The sequence below is a fragment of the Trichosurus vulpecula genome, chromosome 5 (assembly GCF_011100635.1).
Source record: "Trichosurus vulpecula isolate mTriVul1 chromosome 5, mTriVul1.pri, whole genome shotgun sequence".
NCBI lineage: Eukaryota > Metazoa > Chordata > Mammalia > Diprotodontia > Phalangeridae > Trichosurus > Trichosurus vulpecula.
In genome coordinates, this window is record NC_050577.1 from 268,566,190 (window position 1) to 268,592,487 (window position 26,298).

The window sequence follows — 26,298 nt, forward strand, 5'->3', positions numbered from 1 at the left end:
AGCATTGGGAGTCTAAATCACTATTGATCAGAGAAATGTAAATTAAAACAACTCTGAGGCACCACATCACACCAATCAGACTGGCTAATATAACATAAAAGGAAAATCATAAATATTGGAGAAGATGTGGAAAATTAAAACAGTAATGCATTGTTGGTGGAGCTGTGAACTGATTCAACCATTCTGGAGAGCAATTCATAACTATACCCAAAGGTCCATTAAACTGTGCAGACCTAGAAATACCACTCTGGAATACAGGTTTGTATTCCAAAGATATCATAAAAAAGGGAAAAGTACTGATTTGTACAAAAATATCTATAACAGCTCTTTTTGTGGTGGCCAAGAATTGGAAATTGAGGGGATGTCCATCAATTTGGGAATGGCTGAACAAATTGTGGTATATGAATGTAATGGAATACTATTGTGCTATAAGAAATGATGAGCAGGCAGATTTCAGAAAAACCTGGAAAGACTTACATGGCCTGATGCTGAGTGAAGTGAGCAGAACCAGGAGAACATTGAACATTGTAACAGCAACATTGCACACAGTAACAGCAACATTGTGTGGTAATTAACTATGATAGCCTTAGCTCTTCTCAGCAATGCAGTGATCTAAGACAATTCCAAGACTCTTAATGGAAAATACTATCCATGTCCAGAGAAAGAACTATGGAGTCTGAATGCAGATTGAAGAATACTATTTCATCTTTTTTTCCCTTTCTCATGTTTTTTTTTTCCCTTTTGTTCTGATTCTTTCCCAACATGACTAATGTAGAAATATGTTTAATATGACTGTACATATATAGACTATATCAGATTGGTTGCTGTCTTGGGAAGGGGGGGAAGGAAGGAGGGAGAAAAAAATTAGAACCTAAAATATTATAAAAGTGAATGTTAAAAACTATCTTCACATGTAATTGGAAAAAATAAAATACTATTGAGTGGGGGGGGGGGGGAACAAAATATACAATTCCCAATTATTTGTCATTTGGGTTATTCACAGGTGCCACCATGGTCACAAGAGTTTCTAATACTGCTGGTGCTACATGATTTTTATTTGGTTGCTAAAAGAATTTTTCCCAACCATGTGTTCCTAGGGGGTTTTCTCTTCAATCTAGCTATAGTTAAAAGTTAGAGCCTACGTTTCCCAATGTTCTTTGTTAAAACCTGAGAAGCAATAGGCTAATGCTGCTTTGTCAGGGGAGGGTGCTATTCTAGGCTTATATGGTGCATTTCTGTTCATGAAAGGTAGACACATCAGTCGTTGGTGCTAAATGACACTCTCATGTGCCCTTGTTTCATATCAAACAATTATACATAGCTCTTTGTCCGAGATTCTGGTTTTTGCTCCCCTCTAAGAAATATTTCCTTGAACTTTTTAAGGGAAAAAAATTTACTGTGCAGTGCCGAGAGCTCACAGAATTATGTTATCTAAGAAATTCAGGTGATACCTTCTGGGCAGGGACATAAATATCTTCTCAGATTTTACCTTCATGAGAGGGGAACACATTTCTTTTATTCTGTTAGCTATGGGGAGGGAAATGTATTCTGGGAACAAGTGGAAGATGGTATTTATAAAAAAAAAACCTTTAATTTGTCTGGAATATCCTTTTAGGCAAAAAATCTTAAACTGAAGACTTTGGTCTCTAGATTTGGCATCATGTTCCCCTGGGGGGAGGGGAGGGGAACAATGGTGCTGAAGTCAAGGGATGTAGTTTCAAACCCAGCTCTTCCTTTGTGTCCTTGGGCCTCCATTTTCTTTTCTGGAAAAGGCAGGGGTAGGTCTCTAGGTCTTCTGAAACACTTTCCAGTGTTAAATCTATGATCTTACATATAATCAACCTATTAACACACTCAATAACCACTGGCCTTTGGGTTTATAATTTTCTCAAGCCTCCAAAACATCTCCTTGAAGTTGTTTGTGTCCATGTCTACAATCCAGGTCTGCTATTAACAATATTTGGTTAGTACATGGAATAACTTCATCTCTCTTGGTTTCGGGATGACTGCTAAACAATGGTGTACTGGTAAAAACAACCAGCTCTCTGGGGAAAAATATATGCACGACATGAGTTTAAACTGCATTATTAACATTTTCTCTATTTTCTTAAGTCTAGACAATTAAAAAATAAATCAAGCCCTTATTTGTAGCATTTGCCATTTTTCAAGGTATAAATATACATACTGAAAATTTAACAATAAGCTCTGTTGAGACTGTATAAGCTGACCCTGACACACCTCTGCCTCTAAGATTCCTAGCAACTCTCAGTCAAAAGATTCTTTTGAAGGCATGGAAGAAGGAAGGAATGGGGATCATCCCATCAGTTTGTTTACTGAAGGAATTGAGACAACAATAGATTGACATGTAATTAATGTTACTAACATCTTTGGGTATTATAGAGTTTTCTTTACCAAAGGAGGCAAACACAAGTCTGAGAATTAGCCCTACAGTCTCCTGCTGGAGAAGAGAGAGCCAATAGAACATAGGTCAGGTGCTCGATGGCAAGATTCCATGTAACTCAGTAGTTCTGCTTTCTGTTGATCTCAATAATCCTCAATATATACACATACACACACATACACATACATATACATATGTACATATATACATATTTGTGTATAATGGTAACCATCTCTAGGGTTGGGGGGTAGGGAAGAAAAAAAGGAAAAAATAAATTTACATTATAATTTTGTTATATATTTGAAAGGAATAGCAAGTTGTGCATAGTAGATTTGCAGTTTCATGTGCAATCATCTTTTTATTGTACTATATTATGGAATTGATTTTTTATTCCATAAATTAATTTTTTTTTGAAAAAAGGAAAGTCACTATGTCCTCTGAACTTGAAATTCAAGATCCTACACCTATAATTTGTACGTGTTGAAAGTAAGTCATAGTTAGATAACTGGGGGAGCTCACAATCAAATGAAGGAAACAACATACAAACAACTACGTGCAAAGAAGACATATGGGATCAGTTGGATGTCTCAGAGGGTAAGAAATAGCATTAAGGGAGCTTAGGATTGGTTTCGTGTGCAATCTTCTTTTTCTGTTCTACTTCGTATTTGGAAATGCTCATTTTTTTGGTGTGCATAATAAAAATAGTAAAAGAAAATATTTTTGACTAAGAATGACAGCAAAAATTGTGACCCTTATGGAGAAAGCACTCCAGGCCATCAGTTTACTTTTAGTGCATTCACAGTAACTAACTGGTCATTAAGTGCTATCATAGCATTCTTGATTTTTCAGAACTGACATTTTATAGAGTGAGTTCAAACTCTGCCTTTAGTTCAAACGGAAAGATTTTTTACGTAGATGGCTCCAAAAGACAAGAACAATTCAATTTAAGAAAGGGTAAGAGTTGGCACTAGGAGAAACATAAAAGGGAGTGAGATAGTGTTGCGCTGTTGAAATCCTGATTTTAGTGGAATTGTTTGCCTTTGGAGTTTCTATATCAAAAAGCTTTTACTTTTTGGAAGAAAAGATAATCTTCTGAACCATATTCTTGAAGGCTTGCTTCACTTGCTGATTTCTTAGGGTGTAAATGAAGGGATTCAACAAGGGAGCAACTGAGGTATTGAGCACAGCAACTCCCTTGCTCAAAGACACTCTTTCCTTTGCTGATGGTTTAATGTACATGAAAATGCAGCTGCCATAAGAGAGGGAAACAACAATCATGTGGGAGGAGCAAGTGGAAAAGGCCTTTTTTCTCTGATTCGCAGAAGGGATTTTCAGAATTGTCTGAATGATGTACGTGTAAGAGAGTATCACTAGGGTCAAGGTGACCATGAGTGTCACCACAGCTAAAAAAAATGCCATCAGTTCCAGGAAGTGTGTATTTGAGCATGAGAGCTGCAGGATAGGAGAAGAGTCACAGATAAAATGATTAATGACATTAGATGCGCAGAAATCCAGCTGCAGTAGCAAGATAATGGGTGGAAAGATGATTAGGAACCCCGCCAGCCAAGAACTAAGGACAAGCAATATACAGACCTTGCTGCTCATGATGGTTGTGTAATGCAGTGGCTTGCAGATGGCAACATAGCGGTCATAAGACATGGCAGCAAGAAGGTAAAATTCTGTCACCCCCAAGAAAATGAGGAAGAATAACTGAACCACACAACCATTATAGGAAATGGTCTTATCCCCTGTCACAACAGTAACCAGGAATCTAGGAATACATACAGATGTGAAGGAAATTTCTAAGAATGAAAAATTTCGGAGGAAGAAGTACATGGGGGTCTGTAGGTGAGAGTCCAGCAATGTGAGGGTGATAATGGTTAGGTTCCCAGTCACACTCAGCATGTAGGTGAGAAGGAGGAAGATGAAAAGTACAACCTTCCATTGTGGATCATCTGTCAATCCCAGCAGTACAAGCTCTGTGACTGATGTATGGTTTTTCATTTTAATTTTTTCTCCTTTGGTTAGGCCTTATTTATCTTCTTGTCACCTGCAGAATTGGGGGAAGAAAAGAAAGTTTTAGCTAATGTGAGATGGAAACACCAATTAAGTTAATGAAAGAGAATTCCACCTTATCATTGATAAATATGATTTTCTCTAGAAAATATCCTCTAACATACACAGTAACAGCAATATCGTTAACAGCAATCAACTGTGAAAGACTTAGCTACTCTAATCAACAGTGACCCAAGACAATACCAAAGGACTCATTATGAAAAGTGCTATCTACCTACAGATAGAAGACTGATTAACTCTGATTGAAGCATATTGAAGCATGATTTTTCATTTTCTTTATTTTTCTTGCATTATCATCATCATCATCATCATCGGGATCATCATCATCATTATACAACATGGTTAATGTAGAATTATGTTTTGCATGACTTCAAAAAACAGAAAAGAAAATACTTCCTAAGAGCCCAGGCAGATAATGTCATAGCAAATATTCTTGTCAGTATTTTCTCGGAGGTTCTTTCCTAGTCCCTGAATACTTTCACACTACTTTTATTACTTTTAAATAGATTTTTCTTGGTAATGCTGTTTCTAATCACCTAGATTTCTTCCTATATACCTTTCCTTTCCCCATTCCCAACCTGGAGAACAATCTCTTATAACAAAGAATTCTTTAAAAAAGAAAAAAAGGAAGAAGGGAAAAATAGTTTTAGCAAAACTGACAGATCTGATGCTATATGCAATATTCCATGCCTATGGAAACCAACTCCTGCAAAGGAACAGAGACATAGTGCCTCTTTATGTGTCTTCTTTGTGGCCAAGATTGTTCATTACTGTTTTAGAACGTCCAGTTTCTATTATTTTGTGAGGGTTATTTTTTCTCTCATTTACATTATTGCAGTCACTGTGTATATTGTTATCCTGACCCCACTTCCTTCATTTTGCATTAGTTCATTTGTCTTCCCTGCTGTTCTGTATTCATCACTGTATTATTTCTCAAGTCTCTGTTTTCTGTACTTTTTCAACATGTTGCCCTTGACTATATTTCTAAATTAAACATTAGTCCTCTAAAATCCAGTAGCTCACTATCCAATATGTGCCACTGTCCTCCCTCTTGATACTTTTTACCATAATATTGGGAAAACTCACAATCACTTTTTTTCCTCTCAAATTGTAAGTCAACTTCATCTATCTTGTTTTTTTTTAATTCATATCCTTAAATTCAGGGAAGCATTAGAAAATGATGAAGGGAAACAAAGTTTAGTATAAAAAGTCTCTATTCTTAAAAATCCTTTTTTTGACATGGTATCTCATTCTCAGTGGAATGGATATTCTTCATTACATCAACCTTAAAGAGTTAGGAATGTTCCCTGGAGCATTCTGCTTTCAATTAATTGCTCATGGATTAATCATTCATAAATTTATCAGACTCCTTGGACATATTTCCATTTTTAGCCTACAATACTTCTTGGATTTACTGGATTATAGGTAAAATATTATTTTTGTTTATTTATATTTTAAATTTACTTTTACCTATAAATTTATCTTTTTTAAATCATCTAGATATATTCCCCAGCCCAAACATTCTGGAATTTGCTAAGTCCACATTGACTCAACTGTCATCCTTTATTTTATACATTTTATACTATTTTATTCTGAATATCTTTCCAGATTAGAGTCTTCATTTATCTAAACTTTTCATTCTCTAACTTCATTATGTCTTCCTCTCTAGAACTGAGAATAGGAATATACATTTTTACAGGTGGGAATAAAATGTAGTTTTGCAAGACGATATTTTATTTTTCATTTCTGCTTCTACTTACTATCAATATGCATTTAGACAAGTCACTTAACCTTCTCCAGGCATCAGTTTCAAAATCTGAATCATTAAGGTGTTTGGACTAGGTGATCTCTAAGGTCCTTATCATTCTAATTCTATCATGCTATGGAACCTCTTCTGATGGATAGTATTTTATTGGTCCTTTTTGTCACAGAAACATCTGTTGCTAATCAACAGTTTATATTACATAGGTCATTTTCCTAAGTCTGTATCCATCATTAATAATTTGTTTCCCAGATTCTTCAGAGTCCTCAGGGCTTTACAATGTGTTTTCTTCATGATATTCCAAACAATTATTTATGTGAAATGTTTTAATGTCATCGTTTTACAGAGTTCCCCCACCAAAATGCCAAGGGAACCTTTCCCTGGAATCATAAGAAGACAGGTTGCTTCTCTCATTTTTTTTTCTTTTCCTTCCTTCTATCATTTCATTTATTCTCTCTCTCTTGTTTTCTTTCTTCCTGCCTTCCTCCTTCCTTCTCTTTATTTTTCTTCCTTCCTTCTACTCTTCCTTTCTCCTTCTTTCCTTCCTTCTCCCTCCCACTCTTCCTGCCTTTCTTCTTTCCTTTTTGCCTTCTTTCCTCCCTTTGCTATCTCTTTCTTTTTAAAAAATTTTTTTACATCACTTTCACTTCCTAATTACTCCTCCCCCATAAAACCCTACCTTGTAACAAATGTATGCAATCAAATAAAACAGTCAAATTTTCCTTCCTAAGTATTAAGGTAGTCACTTAGCCCTATGTACAGAATTTGTACTGTAGAATCAAATGTACAAGCTATTTACAAGTCAAAATAGTGATTGCTGTAGTTTAAAACAGGGATTCTGATCCTGGGGTCCATGAATTCCTGAGGAATGTGTAAGCATGGATAGGAAAAAAAATTACACCATTATTTTCACTAACCTCTAAAGGAAATTTTGCAGTTAATTTTCCTTAAATGATAAATATAGCTAGCCAACATTATTCTGAGGAAGGGTCCATAGGCTTCATCAGACTTCCAAAGCGGTCCATAATGCACACACACACAAAAGGATAGAAACCCTCAGTTTAAAATATCACTTACTCAATTAGATGTACAAAATTTTCTATTGATTGCCTAAGCTTTTGACATTTCAAGCTAACTATGTTGGTATCATGAAGACTCACTAATAGACACAGGACTAGGAATAGGCAGGAACTAATTGGACTTAAACTAGAAAGCTGATACCAGCATAATACAGTATATCGTAGAAGATCACCTATAACCCTGTTCCCATGGCAGAAAAAACCTGGCAAGGTAGGAGCTACAGGAAATTCCCATTTTGTGATTATCATAGTAAAAAGGTCAATTTTACATTTAAGAAACATCAGATAACCCTTACATACATAAAGGAGGAAAAGACGTGACATGATTTTCTACTGTATTCTACTATATAACTGTAAGTTAGAAAAAATACTTAAATGACATGACAAACAGGGATCATACTTTCTTTTCTGACAATCTTTGACTGATCAGTTTCAAGTGTAATCTCAAATATTCCCTTTGGTTTGCATAAATTGAAATGATTGCTTGATGTTTATTTTATGGAAATTTCACAATTTCATAACTTAAATATCCTATGTAGTCTTATTCCTCACATACTTAAATAACTTTAGTAAGACATTTGCAGATATCTCTCTCCTCAGCTTAAAGGAACACTTACCAACTCACTTTTACACTCCCATTCCAGGCACTGCTCCAGCCCTCAGATCCTGAACCATCCCAATTAACTCCAGAAAATATTTTCTTAATAATTAGTAGCAAGAAAGTATTGCCTTGACAGGAAGAGAATGTAAGGCATTTTAAAGTTTTTGGACAGTGAGAGATGTTTTCCTGTGCATTTTAAATGCAAAACCCAAGAGATCAGCACAAAAGGGACCATGGAGATCCATGTTCTCTAGGCACCAAGTAGTAGACAACACCATCTACATTAACACAAAACCTAGAAAACCTAGATTAGGGGATAGTGCCCAGAGAATATTTGAAGATGTGGAATGAGCATCAAGGGATATCACTGAATAAGGAGAGCATTGAATGATAGAGTAATAGGTATACATCTTCTAAATGATACTATTTCTTTTGTAGGCCACATGTATATTGCCTTGAACTAAAGGAAGTTGATATTCAGGATTCCCTGAGAAAGTCTGGATAGAGACATGGGGAGAAATGATATAGTAGCTTCTAGAATTTTCTTATAAGAAGCTCTAGCCTATAGTTTTTTGGTCTCCAGGGGAAAGTTAGTCCCCTTGAAAGTTTGTATCCCTTGAAAGAGTGAGGAAGTATGAATCATCTTTGGTAACTTACAATTCTTTCCCCATGATGAATGGAAATGTTTTCTCCTTTTCCTCCACTCACTACTCATTGGTATAATTTTTATATTCTTTAGTAGACAGTTTCACAATTTTTTATGCAAAAGTAGTTTGGAATTAAATTTCTAATGTTCATTTCATATACACAATATTCAAGATTATTTCAGATGAATCTAATGGCATGATCTTGTCCCAAAGGAGTTTAGACTAATTGCAGTCAAGTCCACAAAATCTAATTACAGAATTTGCCTGAAAAGTAGCTCAACCATTTAAATACACTTTAAGTGAAGAGCAAGGAACTGAGAATGTACCATGATGGTCACTGTGTGTGCGTGTGTGTGTGTGCGTGTGTGTGTGTGTGTGTGTGTGTGTGTGTGGAGAGGGAGGGAGAGAGAGAGAGAGAGAGAGAGAGAGAGAGAGAGAGAGAGAGAGAGAGAGAGAGAGAGAGAGAGAGAGGGAGAGGAAGGTGGCTCATTATACAATTGAATATTCAATGAATCTGTAATATTTGGTGGAGATACTCTTTTCAGCAGTACATATCACAACCTATCCATGTCCTCTCATTCTATGGGAACTCTTATCTCTATCTTCCTATAACTCTTCCACAGAGGCTCCACCCAGTGTGCTCAGGGCTTCCTTCTGCATTTCTTAAGAATACTTGGATACAGTCCAAGGCCTGTTTACTCTTACCTACTCCTGTTTCTGATAGAAGCTTTTTGATGTTCTGTTTGACACTACTTTGTGTGCACAATGTCAATCAATTAATCAATTAACATGTACTAATGGCTGTATACCAAGCACTGTGCTAAGCACTAGGGATACAAAAAGAGGCAAAATACAGTCCCTGCTCTCAAGGTGCTTACAATCTGATGGAGGAGAAAACATACAAGCAAGTATATACAAAGCAAACTATATACCGGATAAATAGGAAATCATTAACAGAGGAAAGGTACTAGGATTAAGAGGGTTTGGGGAAGTCTTTTTGTGGAAGGTGGGATTTTAGTTGGGACTTACCATATCAATATCTATTGTACATTTTTAAACTGCCATTGGGGTGATCTATAATTTCTATTGCTTCTAGATTGTAGTATTTGATGATCTGTGGCTACTTAACATAACCAGGAGACTTTGATAGAATTTTATTTCAATGAGGAGTATGGGGTTATTGAAGATGCAACACAAAGAATTTTGAGAATGTTAGGAGATGGAAATGCTTGAAAGAGCTAATTCTGAAAAGTAAACAGAATCTTTAGAAATTATATTTACATTAAGCTATAAGAAGGATGCTTTGTGACAAAGAGATTTGATGAATGATGCTTGTTTTCAGTGCCCACCACGTTCTTCTTTCACTCTTTCGTACACCTTCTTCCCATTCTTCCAAAGATCCATCAAGAAACATTGAAGGGCAATGGAAAAGTGGAAAAGCACTCAACTCACTATCTATAGACTTTAATTTTATTCCTGATCTCCTAACCCCTTTCTGCATATGATTGTGGGTAATGCCATTTTGCCTCTATGAATGTCATTTTCTTCATAATATTAATGTTTAAATATCTATACATGCTTTTTACCAGTTTAACATTCTCAACCACAATTCTTAGAAAGTAAGACAATCATGGGTATTGATTCATTCTTTGCACTTGGATTTCCAGTGCTTCCTATAGGATTTTAACATTCGCAAAGCACTTTACATGCTCATTTGATCCTCGCCCAAACCCTATGAGGAGGGAGTGACAGGTGTTATGATATCTACTTTACATATGAGAAAATTGTGATTTAGAGTTTAAGTGAAATGCCCATAGCAATTAACAAATGTAGTAAGGTGGATTTGAACTAATTGTTTTTTTTTCTGATTTTGCTGATTTTCAGGTTTCATTTTTTCTGATTTCAGCAACTTCTCTCTGTAAAATCGGGATAATTATATTTATACTACGTGTCATACAGAATTCTTTTAAGTACAGATTTTAAAGTTCCATGTAAAATATTAACTATTATTATATGGGGATCCTTTTTGCTCTCTGGCTGTCAAGAGCCTCTCATTGAAACATTCCATAGAATCTTTCATTCTTTCCACAAGAGTTGGAAGCTTTAGTCTGTTTTTTTGTTTGTTTTTAGCTGCCACCTTACAATGCAGACTGATATTGTGTGTGTATGTGTGCGTAACTCAAACTGCCAGATCTTTTTTCAGACAAACATCTGCTTAAACATACTACCTATATGTTAGACTAATGAAATGTAATTTTGTACCCACATAGAAAAAATTATATTAATCTCTAATGAAGTTCATGGAATTATTATAGTGCTCTAGCCTACATCTAACATCTTTTTTTTGTATTCTGACTCTATTAACCTGTGTGTTTATCTATCCCTATGAGCTTATTGTTATCTTCATATCGAACAAATATCCTTCTATTGATTTACCTAAGTCATTAATAAAAATTTAAACATCAAAGGGCTAAACAAAGATTCAGGGGAGTGCCACTGGAGACTTCCTACCACAGTGATGCTGCTCTTAGAGTCTGGCCATCAAACTAATTCTGAAGGCTTCCAAATATTTTGTCACTTAGTCCACACTTCTTTTCCATCTGTATAAGAAAGGCATGACATATTTTATCAGAAGTTTTTTCTAAAATGTAGGAATACTATATCTATAGCATTCTTCCCACCTATCAGTTTAGTAACCCTGTCAACAAAGCAAATAAAGTTAGTCTGGTAGATCTGTTCTTGATGAAACAAAATAGGTGTTGACAATCTTTGCTTATCTTCCTAGATATTCACTAATTATTCCCTTCCTGCCCCCCACTAACCATTTCTTTTATGATCTCTTCTAGAAATTTCTCAAAAATTAAAATTAAGTTTGTTGGCCTATAGTTTGTAGAATCTATTTTGTTCCTTTTTGGAAAAGTGGAATGATATTTACTCTTCTCCAATTTTGTGGTACCTCTCTTGTTTTCCTTTTTAAAATATCCATTAAATATTTTTGACTTGCAAAATTTTTCCCTTCACCTGTTGCCCATCAATTAATTAATTAATTATTTCATCACCTCACCCATTAAGAAGGCAAGCAGTATGATACCCATTATACATGTGAATTACACAAAATATATTTATATATTAGCCATGTGGCAATATATTATTATATCCTTATATAGGATTATTTTGTTTTATAAATGTTATATATATATATATGTATATATATATACATATATATATACATATATATATGTCAATCTTGAGAATAGTATATTTATGACAATTGAAAGGGATATTCACAGACTGCTTATCAGTACAAAATTACTGATATAATGATAAAAAACATAAGAGATATAAAGGGATGGTTGTGGGAGAATGGGGTAAGGAGGTAGTAGAAAATGGTAAATTACATTACATGAAGAGGCACAAAAACATATTGTAGTAGAGGGAAAGAAGGGAGGGAGAAGAGCAGTATTTGAGCTTTACTCTCATTGGATTTGGTTCAAGAAGGGAATAACATACCCTGATAAGTATAGAAATCCAACTTGTCCTACAGAAGGGGAAAGGGGAAAAAAGGAAGAGGGGTGGTCAGAAGGGAGGAAAGAAGTAGCAAGTGGAAAATGGTAAGGTAAGGGAGGGGAATCAAGATAGAGGATAAACTGAGGAAGGTGGCTATCAAAAGCAAAACTTTGTTGAGGAGTGGAAGAGGAAAGGAAGAAATAAAGGCATAAAAGGGGGGAAATATGATGGAGAAAAAGACGCAGATAGTAATCATAACTGTGAATGTGAATGAGATAAACTTCCCATAAAATGCAAGCAGATAGCAGAATGGATTAAAAATCATAATCCTACAATATGCTGCTTACAAGAAACATATTTGAAGCAGGGGGAATACATACAGGGTAAAGGTAAAAGGTAAAAGTATTAGCTAAAGTAGAAAAAGCAGGGGTAGCAATCCTAATCTCAGACCAAGCAAAAGCAAAGATAGAGCTAATTAAAAGATAAGAGGAAGGACATTGCATCCTGCTAAAGGCACCATAAACAATGAAGCAATATCATTGTTTAACATATATGCCCCAAGTATTATGGCATGCAAGTTCTTAGAAGGGAGATTAAGGGAGTTACAGGAAGAAATAGACAGCAAAACTATGATAATGGGAGATCTCAACCTCCTCCTCTCTGAACTTGATAAATCTGACTTCAAAATAAACAAGAAAGAAGTTAAGAATGTGAACAGAATTTTAGAAAAGGCAGATAGGATAGACCTCTGGAGAAAACTGAATGCGGATAAAAAGGAATATACTTTTTTTTTCTCAGTGGTACATGGCACATACTCAAAAATTGACCATGTACTATGGTATAAAAATCTCACAATCCAGTACAGATAGGCAGAAGTAGTCAAAACATACTTTTCAGATCATGAGGCAATAAAAATTATTCGTAATAAAGAACCATGGAAAAATAAGCTAGAAATTAATTGGAAACTAAATAATCTAATTCTAAAGAATGAGTGGGCCAAAGAACAAATCATAGAAACAATTAATAACTTCATTCAAGAGAATGACAATAATAAGACAACACACCAAAATTTATGGGAGGCAGCAAAAGCAGTTCTTAGGGGAAGTTTTATGTCTCTAAATGCTTACACGAATAAAGTAGAGAAAAAGGAGATCAATGTATTGGGCATGCAACTGAAAAAGCTAGAAAAAGAAACAAATTGAAAATCCCCAATTAAATACCAAATTAGAAATACTGAAAATCAAAGGAAAGATTAATAAAATTGAAACCAAGAAAACTATTGAATTAATAAATAAAACCAAGAGCTGATTTTCTGAAAAAAACAATAAAATTGAGAAACCTTTTGTCAATTTGATTTAAAAAAAAAGAAGAAAATCAAATCACCAGTATCAAAAATGAAAAGGGTGAATTCACCACTAGTGAAGAAGAAATTAAAACAATAATTAGGAATTATTTTGCTCAATTGTATACCCATAAATTTGACAATATTAGAGATATGAATGAATATCTACAAAAACATAAATTGCCCAGGTTAACAGAAGAGGAAGTAAAATTTCTGAATCATCCCATCTCAGAAAAAGAAATTGAGGAAGCCATTAATGAACTCCCTAGGAAAAAATCTCCAGGGCCAGATGGTTTTACATGTGAATTTTATCAAACATTTAAAGAACAATTAACTATGACACTTTATAAAGTATTTGGGAAAATAGGTGAAGAAGGAGTCCTACCAAATTCTTTTTATGACACAAATATGATACTAATGCCCAAACCAGGAAGAGTAAAGACAGAGAAAGAAAACTATAGACCAATTTCCCTAATGAACATTGATGCAAAAATTTTATTTTTTGATACATGTTCTTTAATTCTTCATCATGAAACAATAAATCACATTAGATATTAAGTCTACCTTCGATAAAAAGACCATTTTTAAAAGTTAGTTCTTGCTTAGAGCACATAGCTAACTCTCTAGGCCATCAACTCTTATTTATCTTCCAATCTTCCACACATTTCTTTTTTTTTTTTAGACTTCTTATTTTTAGTTCACAACTCTTGGCTCTACATAATTTTGAGTTCGAGATTTTCTTCCACCCCTCCCCGTCTCCCTCCCCAAGATGGCATGGAATCTGATATATCTTACACATATAACTTTGCATGCAACTTATTTACACAATAGTCAAGTTGTAAAGATGAATTATGACCAATGGAATGAATAATGAGAAAGAAGATACAGAACAAAACAAAACCTCAAAACAAAAACAATAACAAAAGAGAAAAAAAGCAACAACAAGAAAAAAAGGTGAGCATAATATATGCCTCAATCTGAATTCAGACTCCATAGTTCTTTCTCTGGATGTAGATAGCACTCTCCACTGTGAGTTCTTTGGAGTTGTCTTTGCACCTTGTGTTGTTGAGAAGAGTGAAGTCTATCAGGGTTACTCATCACAGAATCCATATATTGGTGGTTGTGTATGATGTTTTCCTGGTTCTGCTCTGCTCACTCAGCATTATATCGTCTAGTTTTTTCCATATTATTATGAAGTCCATATCTTCCCCATTTCTTATAGCACAATAGTATTCCATTACCTTCATATACCACAACTTGTTCAGCCATTCCCCAATTGATGGGCATCCCCTTGATTTCCAATTCTTTGCTACTACAAAAAGAGCCTCTATAAATATTTTTGTACATATGCATTCTTTTCCCACTTGTGTGATCTCTTTGGGATACAACCCTAGAAGTGGTATTGCTGAGTATAGGAGTATGAACATTTCCATAGCCCTTTGGGCACAGTTCCAAATTCCTCTCCAGAATGGCTGGATCAGTTCACAACTCCACCAGCAATGTAACAGTGTTCCAATTTCCCCACATCCTCTCCAGCATTTATCATTTTCCTGTTATCTTTTCATTTTAGCCAATCTGACAGAACAGATGTGGTACCTAAGAGTTTTTTTGATTTGCATTTCTCTAATCAGTAGTGATTATGAGCATTTTTTCACATGCCTATAGACATCTTTAATTTCTTCCTCTGAAAATGCCTGTTCATATCCTTTGACCACTAGTCAATTGGGGAACAACAGCTTGTATTCCTATAAATTTGGTTCAGTTCCCTGTATATTTTAGAGATGAGGCCTTTATCAGAGACACTAGTTGTAAAGATTTTCTCCCAATTTTCTGCTTTCTTCCTAATCTTTGTTGGACTGGCTTTTTTATACAAAAACATTTCAATTTAACATAATTAGAATTTTCTATTTTGCATTTTGTAATGTACTTTATCTCTTGTCATGTCATTGATTCTTTTCCATAAATCTGATAGGTAAACTATTTCTTGTTCTCCCAAATTGCTTATGGTATCAGCCTTTATGCCTAAATCATGAACCCATTTTGACTTTATTTTGGTATATGGTATAAGATATTGTTCTATGCCCAGTTTCTGCCCTACCATTTTCCAATTTTCTCAGCAGTTTCTGTGAAACAGTAAATTCTTAGCCCAGAAGCTGTGTTCCTTGGTTTTATCAAAGAATAGGTTGCTATAGTTGTTGACTACTGTGTCTTGTGTACGTGTCCTATTCCACTGATCCACGACTCTGTTTCTTAGCCAGTACTAGGTAGTTTTGATGACTGCTGCTTTATATTGCAGTTTAATCTGATATGGCTAGGCCACCTTCCCTAGCATTTCTTTTCATTAATTCCCTAGATCTTCTAGACCTCTTGTTCTTCCAGATGAATTTTGTTATTATTTTTTCCACCTCTGTAAAATAATTTTTTGATAGTTTGATTTGTATGGTACTGAATAAATAAATTAATTTAGGGAAAATTGTCATTTTTATTATATTAGCTTGGCCTAACCATGAGCAACTAATATTTTTCCATTTATTTAGATCTGACTTTATTCGCATGAAAAGTGTTTCATAATTATGATCATATAAGCCCCGGGTTTGTCTTGGCAGATAGACTCCCAAATATTTTGTACTGTCTATTGTAACTTTGAATGAAATTTCTCTTCCTATCTCGCTATTGGGCTGTTTTTTAGTAATGTATAGGAATGTCAAGGATTTATGTGGGTTCATTTTATATCCTGCAACTTTGCTAAAGTTGATAAGAAGTGCTGTTAAAATCCCATCTGGTCATAGAGTATAATCTTTTTTATATACTGCCATAGTCTTGCTAGCATTTTACTAAAAAATTTTGCAGCAATATTCACTAGAGCCGTTGGTCTATAGTTTTCTTTATCTGCTTTTGCTCTCCCTAATTTAGGTATCAAAATCATATTTGTCTTACAAGATATTTGGTAGGACTCCTTTACCTATTTTTCAACTGTTTTATATGGTATTGAAATTGGTTATTCCATAAATATTTGTTAGGATTAACTTTTAAAACCATCTTGTCCTGGAAAGTCTTTCTTAGGGAATTCATTTTGTTCAATTTCTTTGTCTAAAATAAGGTTATTAAAGTGTTCTCATATTCAGGGAGGACTAGCACCTCTGATGGGAGAGCTTGCCTTCACAAGCTCTTTTCAGGACTGCTCATTCACCTTTGATGTTCACCTGTTACCTAATTCTCACCTGTGCCTCCAAGAGGCACACTTTGATAAAACCACTCTGGTAAAACTTTATTAGCAGACAGGCTGCACTAGGTTGAGGGTAACTGACAAGCCTCAAACTCATCAGTGAATCAGGGTATATGCACTCCAAGGGTGTGAGAACTTTCCCTGGTGTAATGGGCAGATTAGACCAGTTTGTTCCAACGGCTGTGAAGGAAACCGAAGTAAATACTGTGGAGTGCTTAGAGCTTAGTCAGAAATTGAAATTGCTAGGCATCTACTACAACCAGGCCCACTGCTGATCATGTCGACTTATGTCTCAACACTGGACTTCAATGACTCTGGAAGAAAGAGTGAAACTGACGACTTTTGGCAACTCTCCTTCATTTAAATCTGATTCACAACCAAATCAAGACATCACCCATCATTCATTATGATGCCATTAGTCCTCTTTGAAAATCCAAGGATGAACAATAACAATAACATTTAAGTATTATATTTTCTCTTCTGTTGATTGGGGCAATTTTTATTTTTGAAATATTTATTTCACTTTGTAAGCTTTACAATTGGACAAAATAGCTCCTAAAAATAGTTTCACTTTAAACTTCACCCTTTTCATATTGGTAATTTGCTTTCTTTCTTTCTTTTTTTTAAATATAATTAATCAGTGGTTTATTTTTTTTTCTTACTTCCCTCAATAAAACTAGTTCAATAATTTTTATTTTTTACTTTCAATTTTATTAATCCCTCCTTTGATTTTCAGGATTTCTATTTTTGTGTTTCATTGGGTTTTAGAATTTTTTTTCTAGTTTTTATTTCCACTTACATGACTAATTCATTGATCTGCTCTTTTCTTTTTTATTGATATAAGCATTAAGTACCATGTTAGCTACATCCTATAAATTTTGGTATTTATTTTATTGTTATTATATTTAATGAAATTATAGCTTGTTTCTATAATTTTTCTCTGACAGGCACTGTTGAATTTCCCAGTTAAAAATTATCTATGCTTCCAAGGCCCCTTATTATATGTAATTTTTATTGTATTATGTTTTTGAAACAGTACATTTAACATTTCTGCATTTGTGAAGATTTTATGCCCTAATACAAGTTCAATTTTTGTGAAAAAGATATGCTCCTCTTTATTCCCATTCAATTTTCTACAGAGGTCTATCATATCCAGCTTTTCTAAATTCTGTTTACACCTGAACTTCTCTCTTATTTTTTTTATTTCTTTAATTGTTAGATTTATTTAGTTTTGCTACAGGCAAATTGAGCCTTCCCCCACCTCAGTGTATTTTTACTATTTCCTCCTATAATTCATTTAACTTTTCCTTTAAAATTTTGGATGCTATGACACTTTGGTCATATATTTTAGTACTGATATTACTTCATTATTTATGGTGCTATTTAGCAAATCTCATTTCCCTGATTATCTCTTTTAATTAGGGTTTTTTTTTTGTTTTACTTTGTTTCAGATCACAATTGCTACCCCTGTCCTTGTTATCTTAGCTAAAGCAGAATAGACTCTACCCCAAGCCCTTATTTTAAGTCAATGCATGTTCTTTCTGTTTCAAGCGTATTTCTTGTAAATAACATATACTTGGATTCTGCTTCGTAATACAGCCTGCTTTTCACTTTTGTGTTATTGATGAGTTCATTCCATTCACAATCACAGTTAAGATTATTGTGTATTTCCCTCATCTTATTTTCTTCTCTGTGTGTGTGTCTCTCTATGTCTCTGTCTCTGTCTCTCTGCTGTCTCTGCTCTCTCTCTCTCTCCCCCCCCACCCGTATCTCCTCAAAAGTCTATTTTTTTTTGCCTGTGTATCTTATTTTTTAATTGCATGCAAAAACATTTTTTTGTTTTTGAACATTTGATTTTAAACCTTTGAGTTCCAAATTCTCTCCCCTCTTCCTTTCCCACCCACCCTCCCTAAGAAGTCGAGCAATTCAACCTAGGCTACATGTGTATCATTATGTATAACCCTTCCACAATACTCATGTTGTGAAAGACTAACTACATTTTGCTCCTTCCCAACCCATCCCGCTTTATTGAGTTTTCTCCCTTGACCCTGTCCCCTTTCCAAAGTGTTTGTTTTTGATTACCTCCACCCCCATCTGCCCTCCCCTCCATCATCCACCCCTTTTATTTTTTTTTATCTTCCTCCCTCTTCTTTCCTGTGGGGTAAGATACACAACTGAGTATGTATGGTATTCCCTCCTCAGGCCAAATCTGATGAGCGCAAGGTTCACTCATTCCCCCCTCACCTGCCCTCTCCCCTCCTCCCACAGAACTGCTTCCTCTTGCCACCTTTATGCGAGATAATCCACCCCATTCTATCTCTCCCTATCTCCCTCTCTCAGTATGTTGCTCTCTCATCCCTTAATTTGATTTTATTTCTTTTAGATATCTTCCCTTCATCTTCAACTCACCCTGTGTCACACATATATATATATATATATACACATAAATATATACATACATACACATTCACTTATATATATACATAAACATATATATATATATATATATATATATATATATATATATATATATATATATATATATATATATATATGCATATTCCCTTCAGCTACCCTAATACTGAGGTCTCATGAATCATACATGTCCTCTTTCCATGTAGGAATGTAAACAAAACAGTTCAACTTTAGTAAGTCCCTTGTAATTTCTGTTTCTTGATTACCTTTTCATGCTTCTCTTGATTCTTATGTTTGAAAGTCAAATTTTCTATTCAGCTCTGGTCTTTTCATTGAGAAAGCTTGAAAGTCTTCTATTTTATTGAAAATCCATATTTTGCCTTGGAGCATGATACTCAGTTTTGCTGGGTAGGTGATTCTAGGTTTTAATCCTAGCTCCATTGACCTCCGGAATATCACATTCCAAGCCCTTCGATCTCTTAATGTAGAAGCTGCCAGATCTTGGGTTATTCTGATTGGGTTTCCACAATACTCAAATTGTTTCTTTCTGGCAGCTTGCAGTATTTTCTCCTTGATCTGGGAGCTCTGGAATTTGGCAACAATATTCCTAGGAGATTTCTTTTTGGGATCTATTTGAGGAGGCGATCGATGGATTCTTTCAATTTCTATTTTGCCCTGTGGCTCTAGAATATCAGGGCAGTTCTCCTTGATAATTTCTTGAAAGATGGTATCTAGGCTCTTTTTTTTGATCATGGCTTTCATGTAGTCCAATAATTTTTAAATTATCTTTCCTGGATCTATTTTCCAGGTCAGTGGTTTTTCCAAGGAGATATTTCACATTGTCTTCCATTTTTTTCATTCCTTTGGTTCTGTTTTATAATATCTTGATTTCTCATAAAGTCACTAGCTTCCACTTGCTCCAATCTAATTTTTAAAGTAGTATTTTCTTCAGTGGTCTTTTGGACCTCCTTTTCCATTTGGCTAATTCTGCCTTTCAAGGCATTCTTCTCCTCATTGGCTTTTTGGAGCTCTTTTGCCATTTGAGTTAGTCTATTTTTTTAAGGTGTTGTTTTCTTCAGTATATTTTTCAGTATTTTTTTGGGTCTCCTTTAGCAAGTCATTGACTTGTTTTTCACAGTTTTCTCTCATCCTTCTCATTTCTCTTCCCAATTTTTCCTCTACTTCTCTAACTTGCTTTTCCAAATCCTTTTTGAGCTCTTCCATGGCCTGGGACCAGTTCATGTTTTTCTTGGAGGTTTCTGTTGTAGGCTCTTTGACTTTATTAATTTCTTCTGTCTGTATGTTTTGGTCTTCTTTGTCAGCAAAGAAAGAATGCAGAGTCTGAGACTGAGTCTCGGTGCGTTTTCGCTGCCTGGCCATAATCCCAGCCAACTAACTTGACCTTTGAGTTTTTCAGTGTGACTGCTTGTAGACTACAGAGTTCTATGTTCCACGTTTTGGGGGGAGGTGCCAGCTCTGCCACACTAGCACTGCTCCTTCCCCAAGAACCCCCAACCCGAACTGGGCTCAGATCTTCAGCAGGCTGTGCACCCCTGCTCTGATCTGCCACTTAATTCCTCCCACCAGGTGGGCCTGGAGCCAGAAGCAGCAGCAGCCGTAGCTGCCCCACCTCCGCTGCCCCTGGGGCTGGAAGCCGAACCGCGAACTCCTTCCACTCCCGCAGCTTTTCCCACTAACCTTCTCAGCAGTCTTTGGTGTTTGTGGGTTGAGAAGTCTCATAACTGCCGCAGCTCACTGAATCAGGGCGCTAGGGCATGCTCTGCCCAGTTGCTGGTCTTGTTGGTCCACGCTGCTCAGGCTGGGCTCTGCTCCACTCCGTTCCCAGCTCCCAGCTCTGTGCGGGATAGACCTCACCCAGAGACCATCCAGGCTGTCCTGGGCTGGAGCCCTGCTTCCCTCTGCTGTTCTGTGGGTTCTGCTGTTCTAGAATTGGTTCAGAGCCATTTTTTATAGGTTTTTGGAGGGGCTCGGCAGGGAGCTCAGGCTGGTCCCTGCTTTCCAGTCGCCATCTTGGCTCCGCCCCCCTCAAAAGTCTATTTTGCTTCTTACTCTTGCCTCCTTTAATCTTCCCTACCTCTTATTGTTCTCTCTTTTATTTTATTCCCTTCCCATCATCCTTCCCTTTAGGATAAGATAGAAGTATATACTTAATTGAGTGTAAATACATATTCCTCCCCTTTTGAACCTGTTCAGATGAGAGTGAGATTCAAGCATTGCCTGCCCAAGCATCTTCCCCTTCAATGTAAAAGCTCTTCCTTGCACAGCAACTTTTGTGTGAGAAAATTTTTCATATTCTTCCTCTTCCTCCTTCTTCTAGTGTATCCCTTTTTCTCACTCCTCCATTTCAAAAAGTCATCCAAACACAATTGACTCACACCTCTCCTCTCTATGTAGATTCCATCTAACTACCCTAATAATAATAAAGTTCTTAGGAGTTAATGTGCATTATGCTTCCATATAGGAATGGAAACAGTTTAATATTATCAAGTCCCTTATAATTTATCTTACATGTTTACATTTTTATACTTCTCTTGGGTCTTATGTTTAAATGTCTAATTTTCTATTCAGCTCTGGTATTTTTAGCAGGAGTGCTTGAAAGTCTTCTATTTCATTAAATATCCACTTTTTCCACCCAAAGGATTACACCCAGTTTTGATTATTCATGGTCATAATCCTAGTTCTTTTGTCTTCCAGAATATCATATTCCAAGCTCTTCACTCTTTGGAAGCTGATAAATCTTTGTGATCCTAACTGGTTCCATGACATTTTAATTGTTTTATTTTAAGCTGGCTGCTTGCAATATTAATTATAAGATCTAGGTTCTTTTTCTCATCATGGTTTTTGAGGTAGTCCAGTAATTCTTAAATCATTTCTCCTTGTTCTGTTTTCCAGGTAAGTTTTTCTAATGAGAACATTTCACATGTTCTTCTATTTTTTTTTTATTCTTTTGACTTTGTTTATTATATCTTAATGTCCCATGTCATCATTTGTTTTCATTTCAATGACTCTAATTTTTAAAGAATTCTTTCCTTCAGTGAGGCTTGGTATTTCTTTTTCCATTTGACCAATTCTTCTTTTTAAAGAATTCTTTTCTTAAGTGAAGTTTTATACCTTCTTTATCATTTTGGCCAATTCTGTTTTTTAAGGCATCATTTTCTTCTCTTTTTGTGCCTTTTAAAACCAAGCTGGTAATTCTCTTTTCATAATTTTTGTATTGTTCTTATTTCTTTTCCATTTTTTTCCTCCGAGACACATTTTGATTTTTAAAATAATTTTGTCCCCCTTTTATCTCAATCTTTATCTCTTCCAGGAATTCTTGTTGGGCCTGTGTCTAATCTACATTTTTCTTTGGGATTAGTGGATGTTTTCACATTGTTGTTTTCTTCTGAATTTGTGTCTTGAGCTTCTCTGTCACCATAGTACCTTTTGGTGAACAGGTTCTTTTTTGTTGTTGCTGTTTGCTCATTTTTCCTGCCTGTTTCTTGACTTTGTACTATATGTTAGAATTGGGGTTAGCTAAGATTGAGGGTGGGTTATCACTGTCCCAAGCTTCAGGCTTTTTGCCCTGCTGCTTTCACAGTTAGTTCCGGGGGCTTCTAAGGCAACGTGATCAGAAGAGAGGTATGGTCATTGCTTTCCTAGCCTGTGCTCTGGTTCTTACCTAGGTAAGGTCACTACTCCCTTGTAGCTGAAAGCATTAGAACACAAAACTGCAACCAGGAAGTGTGATCCTGCTCTATTTCTCTGCCTTGGAACTGTGACTTAGAACTGGATACTAGGCAGTGGAGTTGCTAAACAGTGCTATGTCCTGCACCTAGTGCCAGCACAATAATCCCCTGTAATCTTTTTTCTGATCAGTTATCCAATCCCCTTACCCGTTCTACAAAATGAGAGTTCTCAGAACTGCTGCTGCTGCTGTGGAAACCATAGCCTCCAAGCCCACTGCTTTTATTGCCACCATGCTGTCTTTCTGGCCTGATTCCACCTCAGTATCACAGACTGCTTCAAACTTTCTACATTTTCTTGCACTAGAAAAATCTCGCATCCTGACCTTTGGTTTTCCATGTTACTCCAGAATTATATATGATGTGCTATTTTAAAGTTGTTTGTAGGGGAATTTTGGGAGAGGTTAACTCCTATGGCCCCTCTCTTCTGTCATCTTTGAGGCCAAGTAAATTTTGATGTGAGTTCTATGTTAGCCAATTGGCCAAGAATCAGTGGCCAGTGACGAGAGTTGTCTTGAACTTAGTCTGTAGATTCAAGAGCCCACACTTATGTCTAATGTGGTACTTGGTATTTGAAATTATCTCTGGTTCAAAATATTTTCACTTTTTCTGGTGGAGTTGATGATGTGGCATTTTGATCTTAGTAAGGTAATTCACACAGGATGGAACAGAACTCAATGAAAGTTTTTTTTTTCCTTCTTTAACTCACAGTTTATCTAGAAAAGAGAGGCTATTTGTCATGAGTTCTTTCTTCTCCCAATTCTAAATCTCAAAACCCTTTGGTGTCATCCAAAATCTTCTCATTTGTTCTACTCTTGAATACCTCTCCTGTTTTCTATGATCTATCAAACATTGCTGAGCAATCACATTTCCCAGGTTTTTAAAAATACAAGGAAGGAATAATCCTTTCCTCCTAAGGATCACATAGTTTCTATCCCAGCAACTAGTTCCTCGATATTAGTGAGAACAAATTCAGAACAGAATTTCACCTTGTTGGTTATTCTGTCTTATGAAGGAAGAGAGTAGAATTAGGTATACTTCTTTTTACAGAGATGGAAAGACTATTCCAGCTGATATTAAGATAATTAATATGCCTCCTTATTGGTACATCATGACTCCTTATTCCAAGCTCCTGATATTTTCCCCAAACTCTTCTTCTCTTTCCTCTTTCTGTCTAGGTGGCCTATAGTATGTTCCTAAGTCTCCTCTGGATTTCTTCAAATGAGTGTACCACAATCCTACTCTCTCTCCCCTCTCCATTTTATCTATCCTCTATATTTAGATTAAGTTATGTCCCTCTGGAGAAATATTCCAGTCATGAATTTTATCCTACCAAGTGTCAGTGATAATTTCAATATGAGGCCAAATCTGCCTCTTCATAGTAGACCTCAATTTACTCTTCTCTGTTGCCCAAACTTTGGGCATTTTGTTGATAGACAGTTGAGATCAAAGGGTTTTTAAAACTGATTCTTTTTTTTTGAATTATGTCTTCTCTGAACTTAGTGCTAGGTTACCCGTTACTGCTTCATTGTGTGTTCTGTATATGTTATCTAGCATGGAAAGTATGGATAAGCAGTTTTCTTTCTCTCTCCTCTTTTTTATTTAAAACTCTTTTCATTTCATTTGCAAGACTCAGAATTACTTTTTTCTAAGATTTTTTTCCAATTACATGTAAAACAATTTTAATATTCATTTTTAAACATTTTGAATTCCAAATACCACCCTTTTCTCCTCTCTTATTGAGAAGGCAAGCAGCTTGATATAGGTTATTCTCATGTAGGCATGCAAAACATATTTCCACGTTGGCCATGTGGCAAAAGAGAACACAGACCTAAAAAAGAGAAAAAAAGAAAGTAAAACAAAAATATGTTTCAATCTACATTCCATCTCCATTAGTTCTTTCTTTGGAGGTGAATAGCATTTTTTGTTATTAGTCCTTTGGTATTGTCTTGGATCATTGTATTGCTGAGAGTAGCAAAGTCTTTCTCATTTGATCATCATACAGTACTGCTATGTACACTATCCTCCTGGTTCTGCTCACTTCATTTTTCATCAGTTCTTCTAAATCTTTCCAGGCTGGCAATTACTTTCTTGTCACTTATAGGTAGGGGTGTTCTATCCCTGGTCAGGAATAAATCATCCCTACATTTAAAAAAATGTTTAGGAATCCAAATCCCATTTACAGATACTATGTTCATAGCCATATATTCTCTTCCTGGGTAAATTTTCCTTTTCTACATTTTTTGCCTTCAGTGGACAGCAGAGAAGAAAATTCTACTTGTTTTCCTTTGGTCTTCAGTGTTTTTTCTCTAAATGTTTCTAATTTTAGCACTATTTTTAGTTTAATTAATGTTCATTCATAAAAGTGGGTAGTAGTCATCTGCTTTCTTAAGTTTTGGTAGATTCTCTGTGATGCCTTGGATACATGACCAGGGAAGAAAACAGACCTCTCTATTCTTGTTTTCAAATTGACAAATAGGTGTGTCAGTACTCTTAAACAGAGAATCCTTATTCCCCCCCACTCTTTGATTCTTTCTCTTATACTTATTTACTACATGATATTTTCCTTTTCCTCCTATTACTTCACTATATTATCCTTTGAAAGACAAGAAGCAGCAAGGCAATGGCGAACAATACCGGTGACTTTTAAGTAAAGTATTGACAAAGACACGTGCATCAGGAAGATTAGTCTGACAACATAAAAAGTGATTATTAGAGAAAGAAGAAAATATGGGATATAATTTCTTTTAAGAGTTAATATCATCATGCGGATGGTGATAGTTATGGCTTTTACAAGGGAGGTAGCAACGGGAAGAAAAAGAAGGAATGACTAAGAGACATATTAGAAAAGTAAAATGGCCTGTTCTTAGTATTTGGTTAGATATGAAAAGCAATGGGAAGAAAACAGTCAAAGATTTCAAATTAGTGAGAATAGATCGATGAGTTATGGTACCATAGACAGAAATAGTGAAATTACAAGGAGACAATGTTTAGTGACAAAGGTAACAAAAAGAATTTCTTAACAAAAAAAAAATCAATGGTGTAGTATACATTTTAGTAAGTTAGCTCTAATAGGGATAGGGATCAGATTTGACGAAACCTGTGATTTCACTGTTACAGGAAATTCCAAGGTGAGGAAATTCTCTCTAAGAAAGAGAATCAGCAAGTTCTAGTGGTAAGGTGACATATCTGGGGTCACCCAGCCAATATATGTCCAAGGAGGAACTTGAACCCAAGTCTTCTTGGCTCCAGGGAAAGCTCCCTACTGGATATTTGGAATTAAATTAATATGGCTGGCATAGAGATTAACCTAGACTGAGATTTAGAGTTGATAATAGTAACAGAGTAGATCTTTGACTCTGTATCTACCCTCTTCTGTGGTTGTCATGAGGTTAATGCTTTTCTGTTCAACTTCTCCATGTAGTAAGGTAGAATGAAAAAGGAAGAAACATATGGAATGAGAGCTTAAGAGAATGGTAGGGTCTAGTGATGGTTT

At 35.5% G+C, this 26,298-nt stretch overlaps 1 protein-coding gene across 1 annotated transcript; it reads right to left on the reverse strand.

Annotated features, from left to right (window-relative positions):
• Positions 1-3,466: 3,466 nt before the first annotated feature.
• On the reverse strand, positions 3,467-4,405 carry LOC118850613 (olfactory receptor 6C75-like). Its single transcript, XM_036760162.1, has one exon. The coding sequence runs from the start codon at positions 4,403-4,405 to the stop codon at positions 3,467-3,469; it is 939 nt and encodes a 312-aa protein (XP_036616057.1).
• Between the last annotated feature and the right edge of the window lie 21,893 nt (positions 4,406-26,298).

What these genes read in the sequence shown, in the direction of transcription:
- LOC118850613 (XM_036760162.1), bottom strand. Translation starts at nt 4,405, where the DNA reads ATGAAAAACCATACATCAGTCACAGAGCTTGTACTGCTGGGATTGACA.